The sequence below is a fragment of the Kogia breviceps genome, chromosome 5 (genome assembly GCF_026419965.1).
Source record: "Kogia breviceps isolate mKogBre1 chromosome 5, mKogBre1 haplotype 1, whole genome shotgun sequence".
In the NCBI taxonomy this organism is placed as follows: domain Eukaryota; kingdom Metazoa; phylum Chordata; class Mammalia; order Artiodactyla; family Physeteridae; genus Kogia; species Kogia breviceps.
This window is the reverse complement of record NC_081314.1, coordinates 135,272,894-135,297,735: the sequence shown is the minus strand read 5'-3', so window position 1 is coordinate 135,297,735 and position 24,842 is coordinate 135,272,894. Positions and strand designations below refer to the sequence as shown.

At 39.0% G+C, this 24,842-nt stretch overlaps 1 protein-coding gene across 1 annotated transcript; it reads left to right on the top strand.

The window, feature by feature from the left end:
- The first annotated feature begins 6,388 nt into the window (after window positions 1-6,388).
- On the top strand, window positions 6,389-7,066 carry CLDN17 (claudin 17). The gene has a single exon (XM_067035371.1). The coding sequence runs from the start codon at window positions 6,389-6,391 to the stop codon at window positions 7,064-7,066; it is 678 nt and encodes a 225-aa protein (XP_066891472.1).
- The last annotated feature ends 17,776 nt before the right edge of the window (window positions 7,067-24,842 follow it).

Sequence of the window (24,842 nt, the reverse complement as noted above, 5' to 3'; positions counted from 1 at the left end):
TTCTGCTGCCCTATGAGACTGAAAAAAGGAAGGAGAGAAGGAAAAGGGAGGGAGGAAGATAAATTCAAGGATTTTTATAGCATATACTCAACTGTGTGCAGAAGCAAAAAGACATACATTTAACACAGGTTTGCGTTAGAGTGGACTCTAATTTACCTGATTGGTTTCACAGAAAAGTCCATTTGAAATACTGGCATGTAAGTAGCCTTAAAACAGTTGGAATTTGAGTAATAATGCAAGATAATAGGATAAATTTGATTGACTATTTGGTGGTATTAAACCTAATTTAGTTGGATTTTAGATTACCCCCAAGTGTATTCCTGGAATAGAACACTTTTTTTTTTTTTTTAACAAATAGGTGTTTAAATTGATATGTAGTATATTTCATTACATAAATCCAGTCTTTAACTCTGTAGAAAAGTATTCAAACTGTGAATTTATAATTTAGGAAGATATAATGAAATGCTGATCCTTAAATTAGTGGATGGCCTAACTAAATGAAGTATTGCATTTATTAATTAATTCATTATTAATTCAAACAATATTTCCTGGGCAGGTTACTACTGCCCGATTCTGGGTCAGCCTCTCTGCTACACAGTGTGATTCTAGCGGTTAACAAAATAGACGGTCTCTGTTCACATAGAATCTATACTCTAGATGGGAAACAGACTTAAATGAACATAAGTAGAAATGTATATTTATCTAGAACTAGTGAAAAATGTTGTGGAGAAAATGCATATTATTATAAAAGACTAAAACAATGGCAGAGATGGGGGTGGAATTGGAGTGTAATATACTCTGATAATTCAGAAGTTTCTCTTGTGACAAAATGTGGATCAAAATCTAAAGGAGAATGAATAATTCTCAAGTCGGCAATGTGTATGTGTTGACATGGGTGAGGTGAATTGGGAAAGCTCTTTATGTAGAGGGGATAGCATATATTAAAGTCAATAAAAGAATAAAAATTTCTATATATGCATGTGTATTCATACATTTACTTGCATACAATTTCAAATCAATCTAACAGACGTTCAATTCAAACTTTTTCCATTCACTTGTACTGTTAAAACTTGAACTGGACAAGGAGGGAGACATAACAGTAACTTTCAAAATAGAATACAATAAGTTAGCAGAATATCTGAACATTTTAAGGAGTGAAACTCTTGAAGCTTTGTGAATCCTAGTTCTTTCATTCTGATGTTCTACCTCCACTCCTATTTACTTGAAGCTGATGCTGCAAGTAAAACTCAGACACATTTTTGCAAAAGTCCCTCAACCTAAATTAGATTCTCTAAGACCTCAGAACAAGTCTCAAGAGGACATGAAGATAGAGTAAGTCAGCAGTCTGTACTGTCAGATTCCTCTCACTGATAGTGATCTAATCACAGACAATTTGTGGACAGGATGGAGGCTGTGGATTCTTACATATATGTAGTCCAGACTATTCCTATGAGCTCCACAAAATCTGATTTTCTATGTTTTTTACTGGGATGGCTCACTGGCTACTCAACTTCACATCTGAAACTTAACTCTTGACATGTTTCTACAAGGTCACCGATTCTTCAGTGTCTCCTACCTCAGTACATGCATCTGTGGTTACAATGGTGCTCATACCAATGGTATGACAGTCATCTCTTACATATTTCCCCACCTCTAGTCCATCACTCACCCTTGTCAGTTATAACTCCTATACATAGCACAATCCATCCTGTCCTCTACATTTCACTATTGATACTTCTAACTTAACTTCCATCATCTCTAATTTGGATTATTGCAGTAGCCCTCTAACTGGCTTCTTCATGTTCAACTGTATGCCTTTCTAGTCTATTCCCACCAAATAGCGATGTTTTTAAAAAAGTTTTATTGGAGTCTAGTTGATTTACAATGTTGTGTTAGTTTCAAGTGTACAGCAAAATGAATCAGTTATACATATACATATATCCACTCTTTTTTAGATTCTTTTCCATATAGGCCATTACAGAGTATTGAGTGGAGTTCCCTGTGCTTTATGTGCTATACAGTTGGTCCTTGATAGTTAGTATGTTTTTTAATGCAGTTTCGATCATGTCAGTTCGATGCTTAAAATCTTTAACTGATTTTGCTTTGATCTTCTGAGAAGATTATTAAATAGTTCACTTGCCCTGCGTATCTGGACTTTGCCTATATTTGCAGCCTCATCTGCCCACCAGCAGTTCTCACTTCCCTCTTGCTCAAGGTCTTCCAGCTACACTGGCTCCAAGCTCTCTTTGGCCTCAGTACCTTCACCCAGACAGTCTCTCTTGCCCAGAATGCTCTTTAACCCACTCTTTATCTGATGATCTGGCTAATTCCTACTCAACCTTCAGGTTATGGCTTAAATATCATTTTGTCAGAGAGCCTTTTCTTCACCTTGTAATTAAAATTAAGGTCTCATCTGTTTACACTCTCTTTATACCCTATGTTTTCTATACTCTATATTTTTTATCTATAGCTATATCTCAATTTGTAATTACACATTTTTGTGCTTGCAATTGCTTGTTTAATATTTACTACTCTCAGCAAAATGTAAGCTCTATGAAGACATGGGATAGAGTAATGTTTAGAAGATACGTGTTAAAATTGGGCAGGGGTCAAGCCAAGGATTGCTCTTATGCGTTGTGCTAAGGGATTTGGATTTTATCTTGGAGGAAATCGAGAACTACTGAAAAAATTTAAACAAGGTGGTGGCGTGTTCAGAATTTGATTCATAAAGTCTTTATGGTCCCTAGTGGAGGTTCAGCAACATAAGAGTAATACCAGAGACAAGGAGACTAGGTAAAACGTTATTGAAATGATTCAAGTAGCAATGTTGAAAGGCAAACTAAGGCATAGTGATGTTAGAACAGGAAACATTTAATGAATTATAATAAGGTGGCAATCAATAGTTGGGCTCCAAGGGAAGCAGACTCTGAGGTGGAGATTACAGTGTGCATTGGGTTTTATAAAGTGCTCTTGGGATCAATCCCTAAGGGAAAGAAGGGAAGGAAGAGAATTGGAAATAAGAAGTCAAGTTGTAGTACAGACTCAGTGAAAGCCTAAGCTAACCCCACAGTGAACTCTGGAGCTGGGATGGCCCCTTAGAGTTAACCCCTAGTTGGGGCTAGTGGACTAGACCTTTACACTCCTGTATTAATCAGTCATTCATTGGATATAGGCTGTCCCGATGAATGGGGAATGCTTTGGGTGAGATGGCTATTTTCAGGCAATACCTGAAGGTGGATGATAGGTGAGATCTTTTTCTGTTGGCACTCTTAGCAGTTGGAAGTTGGAAGAGGCATTTGGGTGCATAAGTCTCCACAGGTTCCTATTGACTGAGGGGCTGAGAGAAACAAAGAAACCTGGGTGATAAACAGAGCGAGGCCTGGGCTGAAGATAAAAGATTAGAAACAATAAGACACAGCAGAAGCTATGGCCCTTGGTGAAACTCCCTAGAAAGCCTGTGCTGGGAGAAAAGAGTATTGAGGTATATATGGAAGCCTGAAAAAACCAGACAAAACAAACCTGGGTCAGGGCACCTATGGAATGAAAAGACTGAGGATGAGCATGTAGAGAAGTAGTGAGCAGGATAATTTAACAAAGGCAAAAGAGACAAACATTACAGCAAACATTTCCTGGGTGCTTGTCAAAGCCAGATCTTTGAACATATTCCATAAACTTAACCTTCAAAGAAGCCCTATGAGGTTGGTATCATTATTATCCTACTTTTGTAGAACAGGCAACTTTGAAAGGTTCAAAATATACCCAAATTTGATGGTTAAGCCATCAAGCCAAGACTGACACAAACCTCTCTCCAAAGCATGTGCTGTTTACTGCCTCATCTAGAAGATGGTGGTTTATTTTGAACTTTACAGAAAGGACAATTAAGCAAGAATATGGAAGTGTTCTTTGGAGACAGCAGCTAGGAAGTCCCAGAATTCTGTCACATTTCTAGCAAGGGGAAAATGTGAAGGTGGACCAAAAGATGTATATGAATACATAGCAGGGAATACAGATCTGACAAGATGGAATTTTAATATGGAAGAGAATTGAGTATGTTTGTATTCTAAAGGACAATTCAGAGAGACAAAGAGGGTATAGGTACAATGAAAGTAGGGGATGGTCAAAGGACCAAGGGACCCTGAGAAAGTAGGGGATGAGATTCACAGAAAAGTTAAAGAAGAAAACAATATCTCCGCTTAAATGTAAAGGAGAGAAAGTAAAGATGGTATTGACAATTGGCTTTGACTGTGAGAGCAAAACAAAAACTAAAGCTCCTGCATTATTTATGTTTCTCATATTATACTTATACTTAGGATGTGCCTCCATATTCTAAGTAAACATATGCTCTTACTTGTGTTTATCTGTAATACAGAACAGATGTTCTGTCTGATAAAAAATCAAACAGTTGGAAGTTGGAAACTTCCAGGACAAAATAAAGACAGGAGTAAAAATTAGGTAGAATGAGGAAGAGGAAATAGAAGTAATAAGTCAGAGTAGTGTTGGAAAATCCCTTCAGGGTGGGAATGGTTAAACTTGTGTCTCAGCAACCTCAAACAAAGGGCCGAGAAAACCCTTCATCCTTAGTTGGCGTTAGGAAACTATGAACTACACAGAAGTCATCTGTTTCCTCAGTGATTCACAATTTCTTAGAGAAGAAGTTCTTATTTGGTCTAGGATGGTACTAAGAAAGCAACAGCATCAGCAACAAGGATAGGTAGATGATAGATAGATGATAAATAGATAGATAGATATAGATAGATAGATACATACATACATATATACATACATCGATGGACCACCCTTCTTGGAAACTTAATAGTTTTCACATGTTCTAATTAAATTAATGGGTTTTTAAAACCTGGATAGTGTTGGACCACCCACCATCTCTTGACTTATATTTGAGTAAAATGGAGGACCTTTTGGAAACTGTCATTCCTCCCACCTGGAACATGCTTGGTGTGCCTGATTTCAAATAGTTTTCATCCTTGGAATGAACTCCTTGCAGTAGAAAGTGAAAGAAAAAGAGGAAAAATTCACACATCCCAAATTAAGCCTACTCCCCACCTCATGTCTGAACCATGGCAGGGATGTGACCATCAAAAATGACAACTTGACCCTCAGATTTTGAAACCATCTCAATTGAATTTTACTTGCTTTGAAAATTTGAAAACTATCGAAGGGATAGCACTAAATTTCAGGTTTAATCCCATTCATATGAAAATTCTTATGAACTCTTTTCTATCCTCCTGTTTTTGAGTCAGACTAGAAAGAGGAAGGAAGCATCATAAGTTAGAGACCATATCTATTCCTGGATCAGTTACTATGCAGCTAGTCTAGCCAGGTGCTCTTAAAACCTCACATTCCTCATCTAGCAAATGAGAGACTTAAGCCTGATGACTTTGAAGCTGCCTTCTATCTGTAAAAATTTTTCTGTTACCTGGATTTAAGTAATTACACATCTAATCCAAAGGGCCACTTTCATATTGCTCCATAAAAAAGGAATATACATTTTTAGCTTTGATAAATATGATATATTCCAAGCTGCTGTTGAAGAAACATCTAATGAACATGTATAACCTCAACATTATTTCACCAGAGAGAAAGGTGTTACTCAACAGATAATATAATAATTACCAGTAACTTCAATAAGAAGTGCTTCTCCTTGTTCTTGCTTTCTGGATCTTAGAAATAAACGATGAAATCTGCATGTCTTGCTTAGGATGCCTCTTTTCATAAAGTATCAGTGATTTTAGTAGAAGTCTTGAAAATAATACCTGAACATTTATTTGATTCAAGAAGTCATTATTAAAACCAGGATTCATGAACCATATTAAAGAGAGGTGGCTTAGATTAGAAGAAAATAAAAGATCATCTGAAGTCCAAAGTGTTTTGCAAACACTCTCCAAAGAACTGGCAAGGTATTGGTGTTTTCTTCTGTGGTGGCTTAGCACATATATTTATACTTTTATATCAGAGTGATTTTTAGACAAGAAGTTTTCAGCTCTGTAATTAGCAGTCCACAATGGAAGTTTTGACACATGATTACAGCATTGCTTAGACAATAATAATATGAGAAATACTGAAGCTGAATGCAGTATTTCTTGGCACACCTCTGGATACGTTCTTATTGGCTGAGAAACAATTATATATGACTAGTAAGTAATTCGTACGTAGTATGAAGTGAATGCGAGTGTATGAGGGCAGCATGCATGTATAACAGGTACTTCTAGTTAAGCCACGTTCAGTCACTGCTGTCGGTTTGGACTAAAATGTTCTGGGCAGTAACCGTGGAGAACATCATCAGAGATCGCTGCACCTTCACAGAGGACTCCCCGTTCTGGGTCGTGAGCAGCTTCCCTTGCAGATTGGATCCTTATGCAAAGCAGAGGTGATGGCATTTGACCCACTGCAAATCGTTGGACTGGTTCTTGGGTTCTTCGGCATGGTGGGGACTCTGGCCACAGCACTTCTGCCTCAGTGGAAAGTATCAGCTTTTGTTGGTGGCAACATTATTGTCTTTGAAAGGACCTGGGAAGGGCTCTGGATGAACTGCATCCGACAAGTCACGGTTAGGCTGCAGTGCAAGTTCTACAATTCTTTGCTGGCTCTCCCACCTGCCCTGGTAGCAGCCCGCGCCCTCATGTGTGTAGCTGTTGCCTTATCTCTGATTGCTCTGCTTATTGGCATTTCCGGCCTGAAGAAGATTCAGTGCAAAGGCTCTAACGAGAGGGTTAAAGCATATCTTCTGGGGATTTCTGGCGTCCTCTTTATCTTGACGGGCATCTTCGTTCTCATTCCGGTGTGCTGGACAGCCAATATCATCATCAGCGATTTCTACAATCCAGCCGTCCACATAGCTCAGAAACGAGAGCTGGGGGCGGCACTCTTCCTTGGCTGGGCAAGTACCGCTGTCCTCTTCATCGGAGGGGGTCTGCTTTGTGGGTTCTGCTGTTGCAACAGAAAGAAGCAAAAGCACAGACATCCATCCACTGTGCATCCTGCGCCACAAACAGATAAGCTACCACAGAGCGGGACAGTGCTTAGTGAGACCGCCACCAGCTACGTCTAACACCTGCTTTTCACTCAAACTGTGGGTTATGATCAATGTGTTTTATAGAGGCTTGCCAGACAAACTGTAAGTACGTCAGTCAGGAGAACTTGCTTTATGACTGTTTTTAAATTGAGATGAAAAGTTTAAAGGGCATATAGGTCGTAGTCACCTGTGATAGGAATAAAAATGAGTTGCTTTAGACATTCGGACCTCATGTGTATTAAATGCATTTACTATTACTGGACTCAAATAAGCCCCATTCCAATTTGTGTAGTCTAAAATCAAGTATGTCCATAATCCTTAGTATAATGATAGACATTTTTTTTGTCCACAACCATATATTCTCTGTTAAGAAATCCGAATTCTATTGTAATTGATAAGCCCTAACAATAAAACATATTCTAAAATATAACCTAACTTATTTTTTTCTCCAAATTATTTCTTATACTCACATGGTAACAACTAAAATGATGACTTGTTTTCTTTTTAAAACAAGCTGCAAATAATAGACATCAAATAAGGACTTTTAATTGAATTTATCAAAATATGAAAATGTTTGTTCAGTGAAAAGAGTTGTTTCTCCTTTAGGAAACTCAAATGTACTAGAAATTCAACACTTTTAGGGAGAAGGGAGCTCTGATTTCTGTTAGGATATTTAAGAAGAGGATATTAAAGCATCTAACTTATACAGTTAAACTTGCTTAGAATTATATATTCAAAGGAAAATAATTTATAAATGAAAAATAATATGCTTTCAGAACCTATGATGTGCACCTACAAACAAACAGAATTATCTGTCTAGATAAGACATATCAATAGAATGCTATGAACACTCAATTCTCATCAACAGGAAATACAGTCCCAATCGGAGGATTGAGGTTTGGGTGTTGAAGGGAGTGGTTTCTGTTCCTTGTTTTATTCTTTAGTCATTGCACAGGTCTACACACTCAAAGTAAAATGAATAATCAAGGTCATGATTCAGGCAGCTAGCCAGGCCAAAGTAAGTACCTCCGTTTGTATTCTCTAATAAATAAATAGGTATGGATAAAGCATTTTGTTTTGTTTGAATTATATGCATTATTTTCTCAATCCTTCACTTCCCATGTATTTAACATGCCAATATTGGGTCATAAGTGTGGGTCTTGGGGGAGATGGATAGACAAGTATTTGTGGGGCAAGACCACCCCTATGGGATGCTTCTGAATATCTCCAGTGTCTTGTGAACCAATGAATGTTTATATATTCAATTTTAGCTCTTCAAATATTGTGTTTATTTTATAAGAAAGATGTATTTCATTTACAACATTTATAATTTCAGTGAAGAGATTAAATTTGTTCACCCAATATTTATTTTAGGTCCATGCTTATTATAATAAAATAAAATAGTTACATATTTTCAATGATGTTGTCTATTTCCCTGCGGGATTAATTTGAAAATGAAGTTCTGTCCTCAAAAGATCATCTAATAACTCTGAAGCATTAAATCAGAGATAACTCAAGCCTAGATGTTAATGTCAAACCCTCATTCCATTGTACAAACCACCAGCAAGACTTCAATAAGGCAAACCCTTGGCAATATAAAACTGTATTTTAAAAATTAGTGATACATTAATGACATTGGCCAAATAAATGTAAATGTCTTCAAATAATAGCAATAAAAACAAGAAAACCTATAATTTAGATAGATTTTTCCAAAGATTGCTTTATTTTTCAGACTTAATTGAGAAAGACCAAAATATTGGGCGTGTTGAAAAGGAGTCATTTATCTTACATAAGCAAATACATAAGACATCAGGACAAGCAAGATATATGCTTAAGGGTTGTCATGGAATCATTTGTCTTATACTTTGGCTCACTGGAAGAGGTTATTAGTCTGGCAGGATGGGTTCCAGAATCTAAATGAGGCATGATATCCTGCTAGTCAGAGAATCAAAGAGTAAAATTGTGTAACTCTAGGTAGAGTCATAAAATTACTAGAGACAACATTAGCTACTGAATATGGGGCAAAGTTTTAGGGACTAAGAATTCTTTTCCTTGCCCTTTTATTAATCAAAGTATACTTTAGAAAAAAAAAAAATTGTTCCTTCTCTCTGCTGCACTATTTTTTCTTCTACACCAAAAACATTAATAATTTTCAATGAATTTCAAGGTGCATTGTAGATGTAAATATCATACCACAAACCCAGGTGTGGAAGAAATGCATCTTTTGAAAAAAAAAATCCAATTTAAATTCAACTTCTTGGGTATTTTCCCACGTATTACAGAGTTTTGGGGGTCTTCTGCAGGGATAAGCAGTGGCTGAGTGGTGGGTTCAAGGGATCAGTCCATGATCATCACTCCATAGATGTAATGAAAAGATGTCTCTTATACCTGCCCACAAGGTCCCTGTAGGCTTCTCTGCTCGGTCTAGTTTCTGTCATGCTTGGCAATCTTTTCTTGAGACTCTCTTGTTCTTGGCTGCTTGGATTGGTGGATTTCAACCCTGGCTGCATATTAATAGAATTGCCAGAGGAACTTTGAAAACTACCAATGCAGTCAGTGTCCAGATGACCTATGACATCATTTCCCAGAGTCATGGCAGGAATCTGACCTCCTGACTTGGTTACCAGCTGTCTACAAACAGTGGTAAAGCAAATTTTGCCTTCTCCCATTGGAATTTTTCTAAAAATATCACCTCCACAAATCTCCTCCATTGTCAAAAATTTTATACAATTTCATAGACGCTTAGACATTCAGAAGCAAAAATGCATAAATAAAGACTGAAACTTCTCTAGGCGATTTTGCTATCTACTCCCTATCTAGAGAACCAGTGAAATGCATTGCTAACAGCCTTCTGGAATGGGGACCAGAGAGAGGGGGGAAATATAATATTATCCAGCCACACATGGTTAAAAGACTAACCCTTTGTAGGTTACAAATTTAATTAAATGCACACTAATAATGATTTTCTTTGCAGAAAGATCTTGATCCATTTAAAAATATTTTGTTGGGGTCTTCCCTGGTGGCGCAGTGGTTGAGAGTCCGCCTGCCGATGCATGGGACACGGGTTCGTGCCCCGGTCCGAGAAGATCCCACATTTCGCGGAGCGGCTGGGCCCGTGAGCCATGGCCGCTGAGCCTGCGCGTCCGGAGCCTGTGCTCCGCAAGGGGAGAGGCCACAACAGTGAGAGGCCCGCGTACCGCAGGAAAAAAAAAAAAAAAAAAATTTGTTGGGCTCACTTGCTCTCCGCAGCTACCACATACTGTAGACAGTGCAGAGAGCATTATCAACATATTTTAACTAAAAGAACTGAAAGTTACAAGGTTGTATGACTTGGCCAAAGTCATATATCAACATTGTGAAATCAAGAAGTCAGCCATACTAAGTAGAGACTGAATAAATATTTGAGGAATGATCAAGAAACTATATACGTCAGTATAGTAATTTGAGATTTTAGCTAATATGAAGCTCCTCTTCCCACAGGGAAGAGATGAAACAATAGAACTCAGAAGTTTAAAGACAGTTCTTGTTTTCTTAGTCTGAAAAGCCTAAATTCTGTGGAGACTGTGGGCAAAGTATAAAATGGCTCAGTCAGAATCAGATTTTTCTGAATCTTAAGATTATACAGTGATTTCTTTGCATGAAGGTAAAATAAAAAGGAGCAGAGTTAAGATGGTCTAGATTTCAGTGTGTCCCTGGGAAGAAACCTATGGACCCTCCCTAGTTCAGTTCTTGGGGAGTGAGATGCAGAGAAATGACAAACTCTCAGATGGGTTTGAGAATTTAAGGACAGAAATGATCTGTGTCCTGACCCAGGTGGAACAAAGGATGTTGACAGTTTTCCTCACGTGCTCACAGTGTTGGGAGATAAGAAGCAACTCTGTGATGTGTTTAGTCTGTCAGGCCAAGAGATAGTCTTGCCATGTTTTCCACAGCTAGAACACTATGGGAACAGAAGAATATTTCCTACTCCCCTTAAAATGGAACAGAGCATTCAAAAAGTCCTGTTTGTTGGGCTTACGTGAGAACACAGCAGTAACACACACGGGTGGACAAGGGTTGGGGGGTGGGGTGTCCATGGCCTCTTTGTCTTCAGATCTATTCCCTGCCTTCCTCTGCTCTAATCTGTATCCTAAGGACATTGCTCCCTGCAGGTTGTGCAGCGGTATGCCAAGAGTGGGTGGTGGCAGTTGTCCTTACCAGGTATAGGCAATAAGGGGTAACTCTATCTGTAGAGAATTTAAAAGCAATAATAAATCCACCTAAATATCAGATCTGTTCTTTATTATCTTTACATAAAGGCCTTTCTAAAAAATGTCAGTGATGAAGCACTCCTGCTCAGAAAAAAAAAGAAATGTGTTGGTCTAAGTCCTGCAAATCACTGTAGTTACTGTAGATGTAGAAAATATACAGAGAGATAGATAGATGATAGATAGATAGACAGATAGATAGATAGATGATAGGTAGATAGAGCCAGCAAAGAGCTGAATTGTGTCACCTGCTAAAATTCATTCATTAAATTCCTACCCCCAGTATCTCAGAATGTGACCATATTTGGAGATAAGGTCTTGAAAGAGATAAAGTTAAAATGAAGACATAAATGTGGGACCTGAATTCAATATGACTGGTGTTCTTAAAAGAAGAGGGTAGTTGGACACAGACAGTAGCAGAAGGGAGACAATATGAGACACAGGGAGACAACAGCCATCTACAACCACAGAGAGACACCTGGATCAGAGCCTTCTTCCTTCACGGCCTTCAGAAAGAACCAACTCTACCAACACCTCAATCTTGGACATCTAGCCTCCAGAGCTATGAGAAAATAAGTTTGTGTTGTTTTAACCACCAGATCCATGGTATTTTATTACAGGAGCCCTAGCAAACTAGATAGATATAAATAGATGATAAATAGATGGTAGATAGATAGATAGATAGATAGATAGATAGATAAATAGATAGAAAACCTACAGTGAGCCTTGACTCATGGCTATATGTATTTGTTTCAAGAGAGAATTTTTCCTTACATTCAGCAGGGCTTATTTTTCAAATCGTCACTCTGTTTACTTGGTTTTATTGTTTTAATTTCTTTAACACAAATAAAACCCCCCCGTTGCTGTAAAATGACAAAATTTAAGTAACTTGAGTTCTGTTTCTACGTCTTGACAGTGTCTCTGCTACAGAAATTGGAGACACACACTATGTATACACTAGCTAGCTCCAATGAGTCTAACCTGTAATGAACTTACTGGGGTTTCTTCAGAGTTATGTCTGTAAAGAATACAGAGTTCATTAAAGGATAAATAATAAAAATGTGTTAACTTGAAGCTTATAACTGCAAACAATTTCTCTTACTGAGGAGGGGGTATAAGAAAAAATAATTTGTATCTGGGAGTGAGAGAGGCCAGATAGACCACTGAGGCTGCCTTTTCCTGAGCCCCGTGCTCAGCTGCTGCCCACTAGACTTGGCCAATAAGAGGCACAGGTTAGAGACAGGAAGGCAGTAGTGGTCCGCCCCTTTTCTCTTTGTGGGGGCAGATGCCTCCAGGCATGACTGTGTCTTCTTCCCAGCTTTTCCAGAATGGGCCACTTGTAGGTCCAGCTTCTGCCAATTGCACATCATCTCTTGGGTCCAACAATCATTGCTTTTCTTTTAATTCCCCCATCTTCAGGAAAACAGCAGTTTTCTGCTATTATTAGTGTCTGGGAGGCTCCATGGTCCTCTCCTTGGTCTTAAATCTCCCTATAACCTGCCTAACCATGTCACTCTATTAAATTCCACTAATTAAAAAAAAATAGAGAATGATTTCACTTTTCTTGGCTGGACCTGAGAGACACAACAACTGAAAATCATCCGAAATGGGACATCTCAGTCAAATCCAAGGTGAACAAATAAAGGTCATAAGTATCAGATCAATAACTTGGCTTCACATGAGCTTGGCTCTAGAGAACTTAGGTACAACTCTGAGAAAATGAGGGACCCTCACTGAATAAGATGAAGTTTGTATTCCATGGGAGTTTGCAACCAAAATTAAGTTCAGTTTTTAAAAATATTTGCATGGCAAAACACCTGGCACTTAGGAGATGGCAAATGTTTGCTGAGAGAATGAATAAATGATGAATTAATGAAGGAAGAAAATAAGAAGCAAATCACAATATAAAGTACCTTACCTGGGGGGCAATCCAAAGTTCAATTCCTAAATGGGTCTAGAGGAGTTTTGTGGTTTTGATACTCTTAGCAGGATAATTTCCAAGAAAAGATTTATTTAATGGATTGCCCATTAAAGAATTATTGCAGACAAAACAGGACACCAAGAAAATACATTTAAACTGGGCAAAAGTCTGAATTTAGACTGTAATTTAGTAATGCTCAGAATTTACTAGTAGAAATGACTAGTAAAATATTCAGTAAGAAGCCAATCATAATATGGATAGGGTTATAGCAAAATGACTAAAACTTTTACCACAATAAAGATGTGTCAGACATTGTATCATGGCTGGTCTCCCTGTGGGATGAAGAACGCTTTCATCAGTGGAACAAAAACTCCCACACACTCTGAATAACAAGGTTGGTTCTGGATGTGGATTTGGCAGAAATGAATTTGTCAAATAGATTCTGGGGAAAAAAATGATAGGATATAATAAAGGAGATCTGAAAGTATAAAAGACAGCTGATAATAAAGACAAGGCACAACTAGGAAACAGTGCAAACCAAAATAGGGGTGGAGTGGGAGGAAAGGCTATGGTGATTGGAAGGGGAGGGAAAATTTCAACTGGTACAGAAGGAGAAACAAAGGAACATTCAGCTTTACCAGGAGGAAAATAATTCTTAGAGCTGACACTGAACCTGTGATGAACATTCTCAGAAGCATTGGAGACACCACTGCTATTTATAAAGCTCTTTTCCATCCTCTCCCGGAGCTGATGATGACATGGTTAGAATCATAGAGTTGTAAGGTTGAAAAGGATGATGGAAGGAATTAAGGCCAAGACAGGTGAGCCTCTCCAGTTAACTCCTCTTCAATGTGGTCTGACCAAGGGCCTCCCTACCCTCCCTCAGTAATTCTCCAGGCCTAAACCTGCCTCCCTCAGGAAAAATCTGCCTCTCAACTTTCCACTCACCTCCTCTGCACCACCTCTTACTCCTTCTATTGCATTACCCTCAACTTGACCTCACACCTGTGAGGAGCACAGAATGGAGCACTGAGCTTCCATCCGTATTGCACTTTGTACCCCTTGCAACGTCTTCTGATTTGACTCTTCTGAAGACGTTGGGCTCCTGAAGATTGACAAAGATTTGTTTCAATAATCTTGTCACTTTTTTTCCAATTTTTTCTGACTTAATTTTTCTTAAACTATTGCTGAGAACTCCTTTCTTTAAGGTTTTTTAAGATACAATGCTTTTGTATTCCTTCCCTAGATCCCACGTGTATCGACTTCCTTTGAGAACTCATTCATCCTTGTTTTTGCAACTTCCAGTAAATGACAAATGGATTAGTAGAAAGAGCACTGGACAAGAAGATCTGAGTTTATAACATAGCTCTTCCATTCAAACTGAGCCTCAGTGTTCACATCTACAAAATGTGGACCGTGAATAAATACTTTTTAACACGTACTATATGCTTATAAGTAGACTAAAGACGTGCGCACACACACACACACACACACACACACACACACACACACAAAATTCTTCTTATTTTTCTTTTATAGGTTAAAAAAAAACCCTGATGCTCAAAGAGGTCACCTAACCTTTCCAAGGGCATAACCCGGTCACTGTCCACACCCACATCAATGCATCTTGAAAGAGTATGCTTTCTTCCATGCAGTGCCCTCCTTCTCCATCTCCCCACATAAAGAGGATAATAACCATCTTCTCTACCTAGAAGGGCTACTGAAAGGAGAAAATCGGGTAGTGCCTGTGAAAGCATTTTAATCATAAAGCATTATGTAAATGTAATACATAATTATTGTTATTATCTCCCAGCAGTCCAAGTCTTTAAGGTCTTTATAGTTCACTTGCTTTCTCTGCCCATAAAGTAACTAACTTGTCTGTCCTGTTGGCCTTAAACTTAGGCAAACATAATTATCATTATGTTTGCCTAAGCTTCATATTTCTCCCATATTTTTTTCCTTCATAAGTATCACAACTTAATCTTTCCCCTTAAAACATTGATGACTTCTACATTCTGGTTTTTTAACTGCTGTGGTCCTGGAGTAATAATTAATAGCACCCTCTTTTTCTCTCAGAACTCCCAGTGTGGATGATAAATTATATGGTCACCTAAGATCTCTCAGGTGTCTCCTGCTATGGTCCCTATTGTCTCCATTCTTGCTCATCGTGATGTTTTAAAACCCCGTCCCTCTTGAGTCACCCTCCCTCCCACCCTCCCTATCCCACCCCTCTAGGTGGTCACAAAGCACAGAGGTGATGCAAGAGGGAAGAGATATGGGAACATATGTATATGTATAACTGATTCACTTTGTTGTAAAGCAAAAACTACCACACAATTGTAAGACAGTTATACTCCAATAAAGATGTTAAAAAAAAACCCCAAACCCCTGTCCCTTCCCCATTTACATTCATTAATGCTAATCCAATTGCTACTTACTCAGCTTACTGAGCTAGTCCTTTTTCTCCTCTGCTCATGTAAAGAATACTTCTGTTCCATATTTCTGAAATACAGAAACACAGATTCTTACCTCCAACCATGGCTAATATCACGTCACTTCCTTCATTAGAGCTCAAAGGTATTTAAATTTCTAATCCTAAACTTCATTGCTTGCTTTCAATTATCCCTTGTCTTCTTTACTTTTCTTTCCTCAGCTTTCTTTCTTTATAACTATTAATTACTACTTAGAGTACACACAACTGGGTTCAACCTGTCCCATATGTCATTAATCACAGATATGTTTGCTCCAAACCTGGAGCACACTCTCTGTTGCTTCTGTAATCCATGCCTTCTCCACACTTCTCTTCTCCATCTCTGTTTTGGTAGATTGCAAATGACCATTAACCATTTGCAGTTCCTTCTGTTAAGAAGGAACTACTTCTCCAGACCTAGAATGAGGGCTAACCTCATGACTAGCTCTCACCAAAAGAAAGGAAGTAACATTAAACAAGTCTTGCATCTAGACCTCATGAGTCTTTCAGCTTTCAGCCTTGCTCTCTTGGAATGCTCCTACCACATTTTTAGTCCAGACCACCCTGATGGGGGATGAGAGACCAGATAGAGAGAGAAGTCCAGCTCTCTGAGCCATCCCAGTAATTCCAGTAATCCCAACTGAGGTCCATGAAATAGGAGCGAGACCAGTAAACCATGTGGAGCAGAGAAGACCCATCCTGGCTGAGCCCAGCTCCAACTTCTGCCTCACAGAATTTTGGACAAGTGATATTTGGAAGCCTCACTTTACTTCATTCATTCTTTTCATATGACTATCTGTATATCAATATAATATGTTTTGTTTTCTATCTTTCTTATCTCTTTTCACCGATAGGGATATCTTGGAAAATTGTAAAGATATATGTGTGCTTTGCATTAAAAAATCTTACTTAATTTTTGCACCAACCCCACAATTTAGGTGTTGCCATCTTTATTTATTGGATAAGCACACCCATCACCAAGGACATTAAGCAACTTGAACAAAATCTGACAATTCATAAATAATTAGATCAAAATTTAAATTGTTCATTTTGTTATTTCAATAGCATATGCAATAAGTATTTTTCATTAGATCCAATAGAGACCATAAGGTCTCCTGTACCATGGAGAAGTCACTCCAAGAAAACATAGAAACAAAATAAATCAAAGAAACAAATGAAATGCAATCAGTGATAACTGCCATTTGAACAACAAAATTCTCTGGAAGTGAAGAGGAGAGGGATAATATGGATTAAGAGTGTGCCTAAGCAGAAAACCCTTCCGGAAGAGACAGAAATTGAGACAGACCTTTGGGAGGAAGGGGCTTCCCAGGGGTAAAAATAAGTGAAAGAAGGTTGTCAAAAGATGTCAAAATGGAGCTATAAATATGGAAACACCCTAGGTAGGTCCAGAGAAACGTGAATCAGAATACAGGCATGCACAATAGGGAGCAATCTGAGATATATTTGGAAAAGTTAAGTGCTCAGCATATGGAAGACCTTGAAAACTAGGACAGATAGTTCTTTATCTGTCATCTGTCAAAGGAACTTGCACAACAGAGTCATATTGCCACAACTGTTCTTAGAAAGCTTCTTTCATTTTAACGGACTTTATTATGGTCTGCCTTATTAATTAGTAAGTTGGTCAAAGCCATCAATATATTAACAAGTACTTAGTGCACACACACTATTCAAGGAGCTGGGTTAGATGTCATGAGACATTTAAAAACAAAAGTATGGTGACCAAGAGGAAACATCTTCTTTCAAGAAGTGCTCAGTCCTGTTAGGTCTCTAAAACATATCCTGCAGTAAAACAACAGAACAAAACAAAATCAAAAAAACTGTCAATAATAAAAGTTGTGACTTTCACTTAAGAACAATTTTTTGGATAAAATAAATGTTTGCATATATTTTTGATGGCGTGATCAAACGGTGAAACACTAAGGAACACTTACTAGGAAACTCTGCTTCACTGGTACAATTAAAAAAAAAAAAAAACACACACTATGATTGTCCCAGGTTTCCAGATGAGGCTAACATTTGAATTGGTGGGTTTAGTAAAGTAGATCTCACCTCCCCAAAGTGTGTGGGCATCATTCAATCCATTTAGGTCTGGACACCAAAAGCAGAGGAAGGAAGGATTTCCCTCTCTCTCTCTCTCTCTCTCTCTCTCTCTCTCTCTCTCTCTCTCTTTTTTTCTGCTTGACTATGGAGCTGCGACATAGGTCTAGGTCTTCCACTTCTAGACTAGGATTCACACCGTCTGCACTCCTGGTTCTCAGGCCTTCGAAGGCCTTGGATGAAATTACATCACCAACTCTCCTGGGTCTCTTGTTTGCGGACAGCAGATGGTAGGACTTAACTTCCATAATTTTGTGAGCCAATTTTTTATAAGTACGTATGAGAGAAAGAGATAAAGATATCCTAATGGTTCTGTTTCTCTTGAGAACCCCAGCTATACCTGCAGTCTTCTTATTTTCAGAGAACATTCTCCACAATCCCTACAACATGGGCTTAGGACAGGATACTGCAAGACATTTAGATCACATTAGATCTGGAAACTACCAGACAGATCTCCATCTCTAATTGTGGATTGATAAGATCTGGCTGCCCTTAAAGGAATTTCAAGCATCCATGGGCTGATGAGGAAGTGTTTTTGGAAAATATGGAATCCATCTACCCTCTAAAATTCTGAAATCTCCACTGTATGCCAATGTTTTCCTGAAATGAGGGTATCAGAAACACCTGAGAAACTTGGTAAAAATGCACATTCCTGCACCCCTTCCCAGATGTACTTTATCAGATTATCTACGACGGAGCTCAGGATGTTCTATCTATGTACACCCCCATATCATCTTTTCCACGTAGCTTAGAGTTTAAGAAATCAATAGGAATGGCAAACCTGTGTTCTCCCTCGCATTGTAATTACCTGTAAGCAAATGGAGTAGGTCTTACAGATGTTGCCAAAAGTGTTAGTCTAATTAACGATCCACTCTGAATTTCAGGAGTTCCTTGGAGCTAGCCTTGTTTTTGCTTCCCCTTCCTATTGGTGGATTTGCTTCTGTATTTTTTGTTTGTTTGTTTGTTTTTGCTGCCCCATGCGACATGCAGGATCTTAGTTCCCTGACCGGGGATCGAACCTGTGTCCCCTGCAGTGGAAGCACAGAGTCTTAACCACTGGACCTCCAGGGAAGTCCCTGTCTTTGTATTTCTCATGCCATCTCAAATGCAAAACTACACTCCAAATGTCTTCAAAAATCACTTATGGCAACTAGTAGAGCAACTTTAAATGAATGTTTTCGTGTCTGCCCATAAAGACTGCTATTGCATCACTTCTGCTGGAGTTATTATAGCTTAATCAGCAGTCTGATTTAGAGGAGTGGTTTAAACGTGCAGGACTTTGGGAAGGGAACTGTGACAATTACCCTTGGATTATGTCTGAACAGGACTGATCCTTGAATCTTGGCTGATTTGGGGGAGCTTGCCTACCGCAGAGCTGTGATTGTGCCCACATTTTGGCTGCCAGTATGAGTCTGTGTTTTTATTGAATAAGAACCCCTGGAAGCTCCTGGATAAAGAAATGTCCTTCCTTTATCACACCAGCCCCTTAAGCTCCACTGACACCCACCACACATGTATACACACACACTATCATATGTTACTGCAAGATATATTTATTTACCTAAAGGAACAACGAAGATATGAAACTTAAATACTAGCTGAAATTAATTTGTCTAGTGAGGATTAAATATAATTGGAAAGCAATTCCTAGCATATATTTTTTGAGGAAGGGAAACCCATCACCTTCCACAAGATATTTTGCAAACTTGAAGGTTTTCTTTTTGTTAGACACCTTTAACTCTGGATCTTACATCTTACCCTCGTGACTGATCCTTTTCTCTCTCTGTCCTGCTATCTCAGATGTGGATTACTATTCATTTTTCTTAATCTTTCACCTCCAGAGGTTTGATAGGGAGGGTCTGGGTAACAAAAATGCAAATGAAAACCAATCTTAAAAATTAATTGATACTAGCTATCTCTAATTGCAGAGCCTTTTCAATCACTTGAATAAGCAGAAATTTTTCACCAGCCACTTTTTTTTCCTGCCTCCAATTTTCTATGTTCATATATCCACCCCACTCCTCAAATGATCTGTTGAGTTTTTTAATTCCCAGAATCTCTTCTCATTTCTTGTGGATTTTCCTATATAGAAAAACTTAAGCTCCATTTCTCAGTTTTAGTTTTCATTTTGCAGTGACAAAAGTTTATTCTATCCTCTAGCTCCAATCTCTGTAAGTAAGAAACAGTTTGGTGTTTAAAAACTTTCCCCACAATATAGGTAAGTATAATGACACATAGGAAAGTGACAAAATCGTGGTTGAATGGATGGATATATGGAAATAGGTGATAGGAGAGAGGGAGAGGAAGAGAGAAAGAAATGGATAGACAGGTAGATAGATTTATATTTCTATATCTATATTACAGTTAGTGATTAACACATATTTCATAAATAAAAGTGTGGTCTCCCTAATTGGTCACTAATTAATCCATCCATACATTCATTTAACAAATACTTCATTAAACTTTTTTCAGATGCCAGCTACTTTTCTAGACCCTAGAGATAACACCAGTGAATAAAGTAGTCAAAATCTCTGTTTTTATTGAGCTCACATTCTAATGGAGTTTATGTTACTGTCTACGCTTCCTCCTGAATAATGCTGGAACCCATCTCCTATTCTTTGAAGCCAAATCTTGATCCTCTTCTTAACTGGATGAATAAAGCACCCTGCTGACAATTCCCTTTTTTTTTTTTTTCTTTTTTTCGGTACGCGGGCGTCTCACTGTTGTGGCCTCTCCCGTTGCGGAGCACAGGCTCTGGACGCACAGGCTCAGCGGCCATGGCTCACGGGCGCAGCCGCTCCGCGGCACATGGGATCTTCCCGGATCGGGGCACGAACCCGCGTCCCCTGCATCGGCAGGCGGACTCTCAACCACTGCGCCACCAGGGAAGCCCTCTTCTGTAGTCTTGATCCTTTGAAATTTACTATCCTCGTTTTTAACCACAACTCTTTTCCAAGACTGAAATCCGATTATATCCCTACTTTGGGCTATTCACTGGTGTTTCCATCCTTTTTCCATCCTTTCCATCCTATAAAGCTCCAATTCTGCAGCTTGGCATCCAGGGCTTTTATGAGGTCATCCTTACCTGCTTTTAAAATGTCACCTCCTAGCATTCTGAATTACACCCCAAACTTAAAGTCATGTTCATTTATTGCTACTTGCAATTCTCTTCCCTCTACCATCCCCATCTTTCCCTAGCAAAGTCGAGTTCACACCTCAGTGTCTTTCTGGACTTTCCCAGATGAGTTAAGAATTTTCTCTCGTATGTTCCTGAATGATATAAATGCATTTACTGTAGTTCTGACCTCACAGCTCTCTTTTTGGCCCCTCCTATTCATGGTGTAGGCAGATGACATTGTTTTCCATTTTTAATTGAAAATTTCACTGTGTCAGCCTTCTGATCTATGTTTTCCCACTGATTCACTTCCTGCCTACTTCTCCAGTCTCTCTCCCTTCGTTCTTCTCTTAGTTCATTACACATTGCTCCATTTTCCTTCTGCTTTTTGAGCACCCAGGACCCTTTCTCACTTTCATCCCGGTGGTTCTCTCTGCCTGGAATGCCCACCCCAGGCTTATCGAAAAGCAGACTCATACTCATCGCTTTAGGTCTCATGTCAGCTCTCACCTGATGAGAAACGTCTTCCAGGATCGCTGCTGCTATAGTGGCCTCCTCTCATTACTCTCTATCCTGACAGCCTGTCCATATCCTTCTTAGCACTATCCCTATGCATGGATCTCAGTTATTTGTTTAATAGTCTCTGCTGATTTTCTTGAATGCAAGCTCATTGATGGTTAGGATTCTATTTTTTTCACTCCTCTGGCTCTAAAGCCCAGCATGGTGCCCAGCAAATCTATTGGTTGACTTGATAAACAGTAATGGCCACATGTTGCTATTTGCTATTTGCTTCTTTCTCTGTGGATACCAGACTGTGGAGATAGATGTAGAGGATATACGTTGTATAAGGCTAACTTTAGTACCACTAAGAAGCATGATATCATAGATAATTAAATTATATTTTACCTTGAATATAAACATGACAAGTTAAAAATGCATCATGTTATAAAGATGCAAAATTATTTCAAATGAAATTATGAAAAAGATGTGTAATAAGATTCATTTTTTTTTTTTTTTTGCTCAAAAACGTGTCGGGGTCCCTTTTATTGTCGCAAAAACCTGACTCCCCACCCGGAAAGCCCAGGCGAGCGGGAAAGCTTGTCAATACCGAGTTCTCCCCTAATTCTCCTTTTGCTCCAGGGAGGGCACTGGGGTCACCTCGTGACCCCAGCCAGGTCGGGCCGCAGTCACGACCCTTCCCCGCTGAGCGTCTCTGGCCCAGGGGTCAGCTAGTCTTTGGGGCTCTGGGGGTCAGGAGGAGCCCGGGCAGGCTGCTCATGTCTGCTCTGTGAATCAGAGACACGTCCTCTGTTGAAGGCCACACAAGGCTCAGCCGTCCCCTCCCCCTCTCGTCTGGGGGGCGTTGGCACGCGCGCTCTGTAGGGGGCTGGGCGAGACTGGAAAGGAATTCTCTTCGGGTTCTTTGGTGCTCGAGTTTGTCCACCTTCCTCTGTCATCACCCTCACATCTGGGCACAGGCTGTGTGTGGGGGGGGCTCCGTTCATGCTCCGAGGAGACAGGACGCACTCCATCTCCGGCTGGGAGGGGTTCCCTCTGGGGAGAAGGGGAAGCTCCCCGTGCAGACGCCCTCGGCTCCAGAAGCATCTTGGCCCTGGGTCGGATTGCATGTCAGGCCGATGAGACATTCTGTGATTGCTGCGCTTGCAAAAAACGTCACCTGGGTTTCCACTGAAGGGAGGGAATTTAAAGATTCATTTTTTGATACCTAAGTCTGATCAGGTCTGAGGCTGCCTATCATGTGAATTGGGAATGGAGACAAGTCCTGCAAAAGGTTAGCATCAGAAAACCTGAGTCCTCTGACATTTGGATGCGGCGCAGGGAGCTGGCTGTATCGTTATGGTCACTGGTCTTGGTTCTATTACATAATTTGGAGATTGAAGGAGATGATGACCCATTGTAAGGTGCCAAGCAGAGAACGTGCCTGAAACAACCTAGGGACCCAGTAAATGTTAGCCCTCGTATTTAAGATGATCAACAAAATAAATTAATTTCTGATATAGACTAAGGGTAATAAAATCCAAGTTCAGAAAAAAATTCACTTTTAAAGATTCAGCTTTTTGGTTGTCAATTTTTCAATATTTTCAAATTCCAGAAATAAAAAGATTTTGTTTTTCTCAGGGTATTATCACTTTTAAAATGTTGCAAAAGTAGTTCATGGGTAGAAACATTTGTCTTTTTTTGGTGAAAAGAGTTATTTTCATGTATTTCATTTTTCACTATTAGTTATTTATCAGTTTTCAAATTATGAGACTACAGCTTTGTGGGGAGGGATCTACTTTTATTATTCAAATCTCAGAAGAAATACATGCTTTTTAATAGCTAACTTTTATATCAAGACAATAAGTTAAAATGGATTTCTGGTCTCCTAACATCATTAAAAATAATATTGTTTTAATCAGTTTTGGTGTCACCAGCTTCCAAGGCAGCCCCCAGTGATCCCCACCTCCTATAATTCACACCCTGGTGTAGTCCTCTCTCACATGATCTCAGAGTTGGTCTGTGTGACCAATAATGACAGAGATGATGGCATGTCACTTCAGAGAGTAGGTTATAGAAGCTCGTACCTTCCATCTCGGCCACTTTGGGAAAGATGAGCCGCCATTTTGTGAGCAGCCCAAGCAGCAACAAAGTGAAACCTTCTCTGGCCAATAGCTATCAAGGAACTGAGGTCTGCCAGTAACCGTGTGAGGTCTTGGAAACAGTTTCTCTAGCCATAGTTAAGGCTCGAGATAAGACTGCAGCCATAGCTGATGCAGCGTGCAACCTCGTGAGAGATGATGGAGCCAAAACCACTCAGCAGAGCTGCTCCCAGATTCCTGACCCACAGAAACTGTGAGATAATAAATGTTTGTCGCTCTAAGCTGCCAAAGTTGGGGGTAATTTGCTAAAGATAATTCATACCAGTGTTGAATCTGATTTATGTGGTATGTTGCATGTTTTAAACCCAGTGTCCTTAAAAAAATCCAGAATTTTATACATAGTAAAATATTTATAAAAGCCAAAAAGTCAGACACAAAGAAATTGTATAACGAAAAGAAAAAAAAGGGAAGAAAATAAGATGGCCTGAGTAGAGGTTTTGGTCATATGTCTGCAGCTGTGATAGAGTTTAGAGATGGTAGCAGATTGGACTGAACTATATCTCTTCTATAGAGAAGAAATCTGAGCTATAACCTTTGAGTGTTCCCTTTTATAACTTTAAGGCATTTAAATCATGTTTATGGAATTAACACTTTCAATAGTCTTTTCTGGATCCTTTTCTCAAATTGTCAAGCTTTCTCCAATGAGTCTATGTTAATTTTGTAATCAGAAAATATAAGTATTATTTTTGTTTAACTTAATCAAGTTTTAATATACTCAAAGATCTAACTTATTTAGCACCTCCGGAGTTAGGAATTAGAACTGAATAATTCAATTGTCTATGGCAGGTTTTACCCAAACGTGATATCTGACATCTGGTTCTAAGTCCTCTTTATTTGAGAAATGTTTAGAATAACTGAGCATGTTTATCTTAGAGAAGAGATCATTTGAAGAAATATGAGAGCTGTTTCCAAAAATTTCAAAATTGTTATATACCATAAGAAATAGACTCTGTAATAGAACTCAAATAGTTCTATGCTGATACCAGGAATAAAGTTAGAATCAAGTCACAAAGCGACACTTTCAGCTCAATATGAGGAAGAAATCTTTGACGTAACTAAAAACACTAAAATATTCTGCCTTGTGAGATTGTGAAGTCAACACCATTAAAGGGGAGTAAATGGACATTCACTCACTCTTTACTGGACATCTTCCTGAGGACCTGAAATAGCACATCAGTGGTCAAAGGGATGCCTCACTGGCCCTAGATTCTGTCATTGGTCAACAATCAATATTTTAATATAACTGATTAAGTGGACTAGTGAGGCACACATCACAAGAAT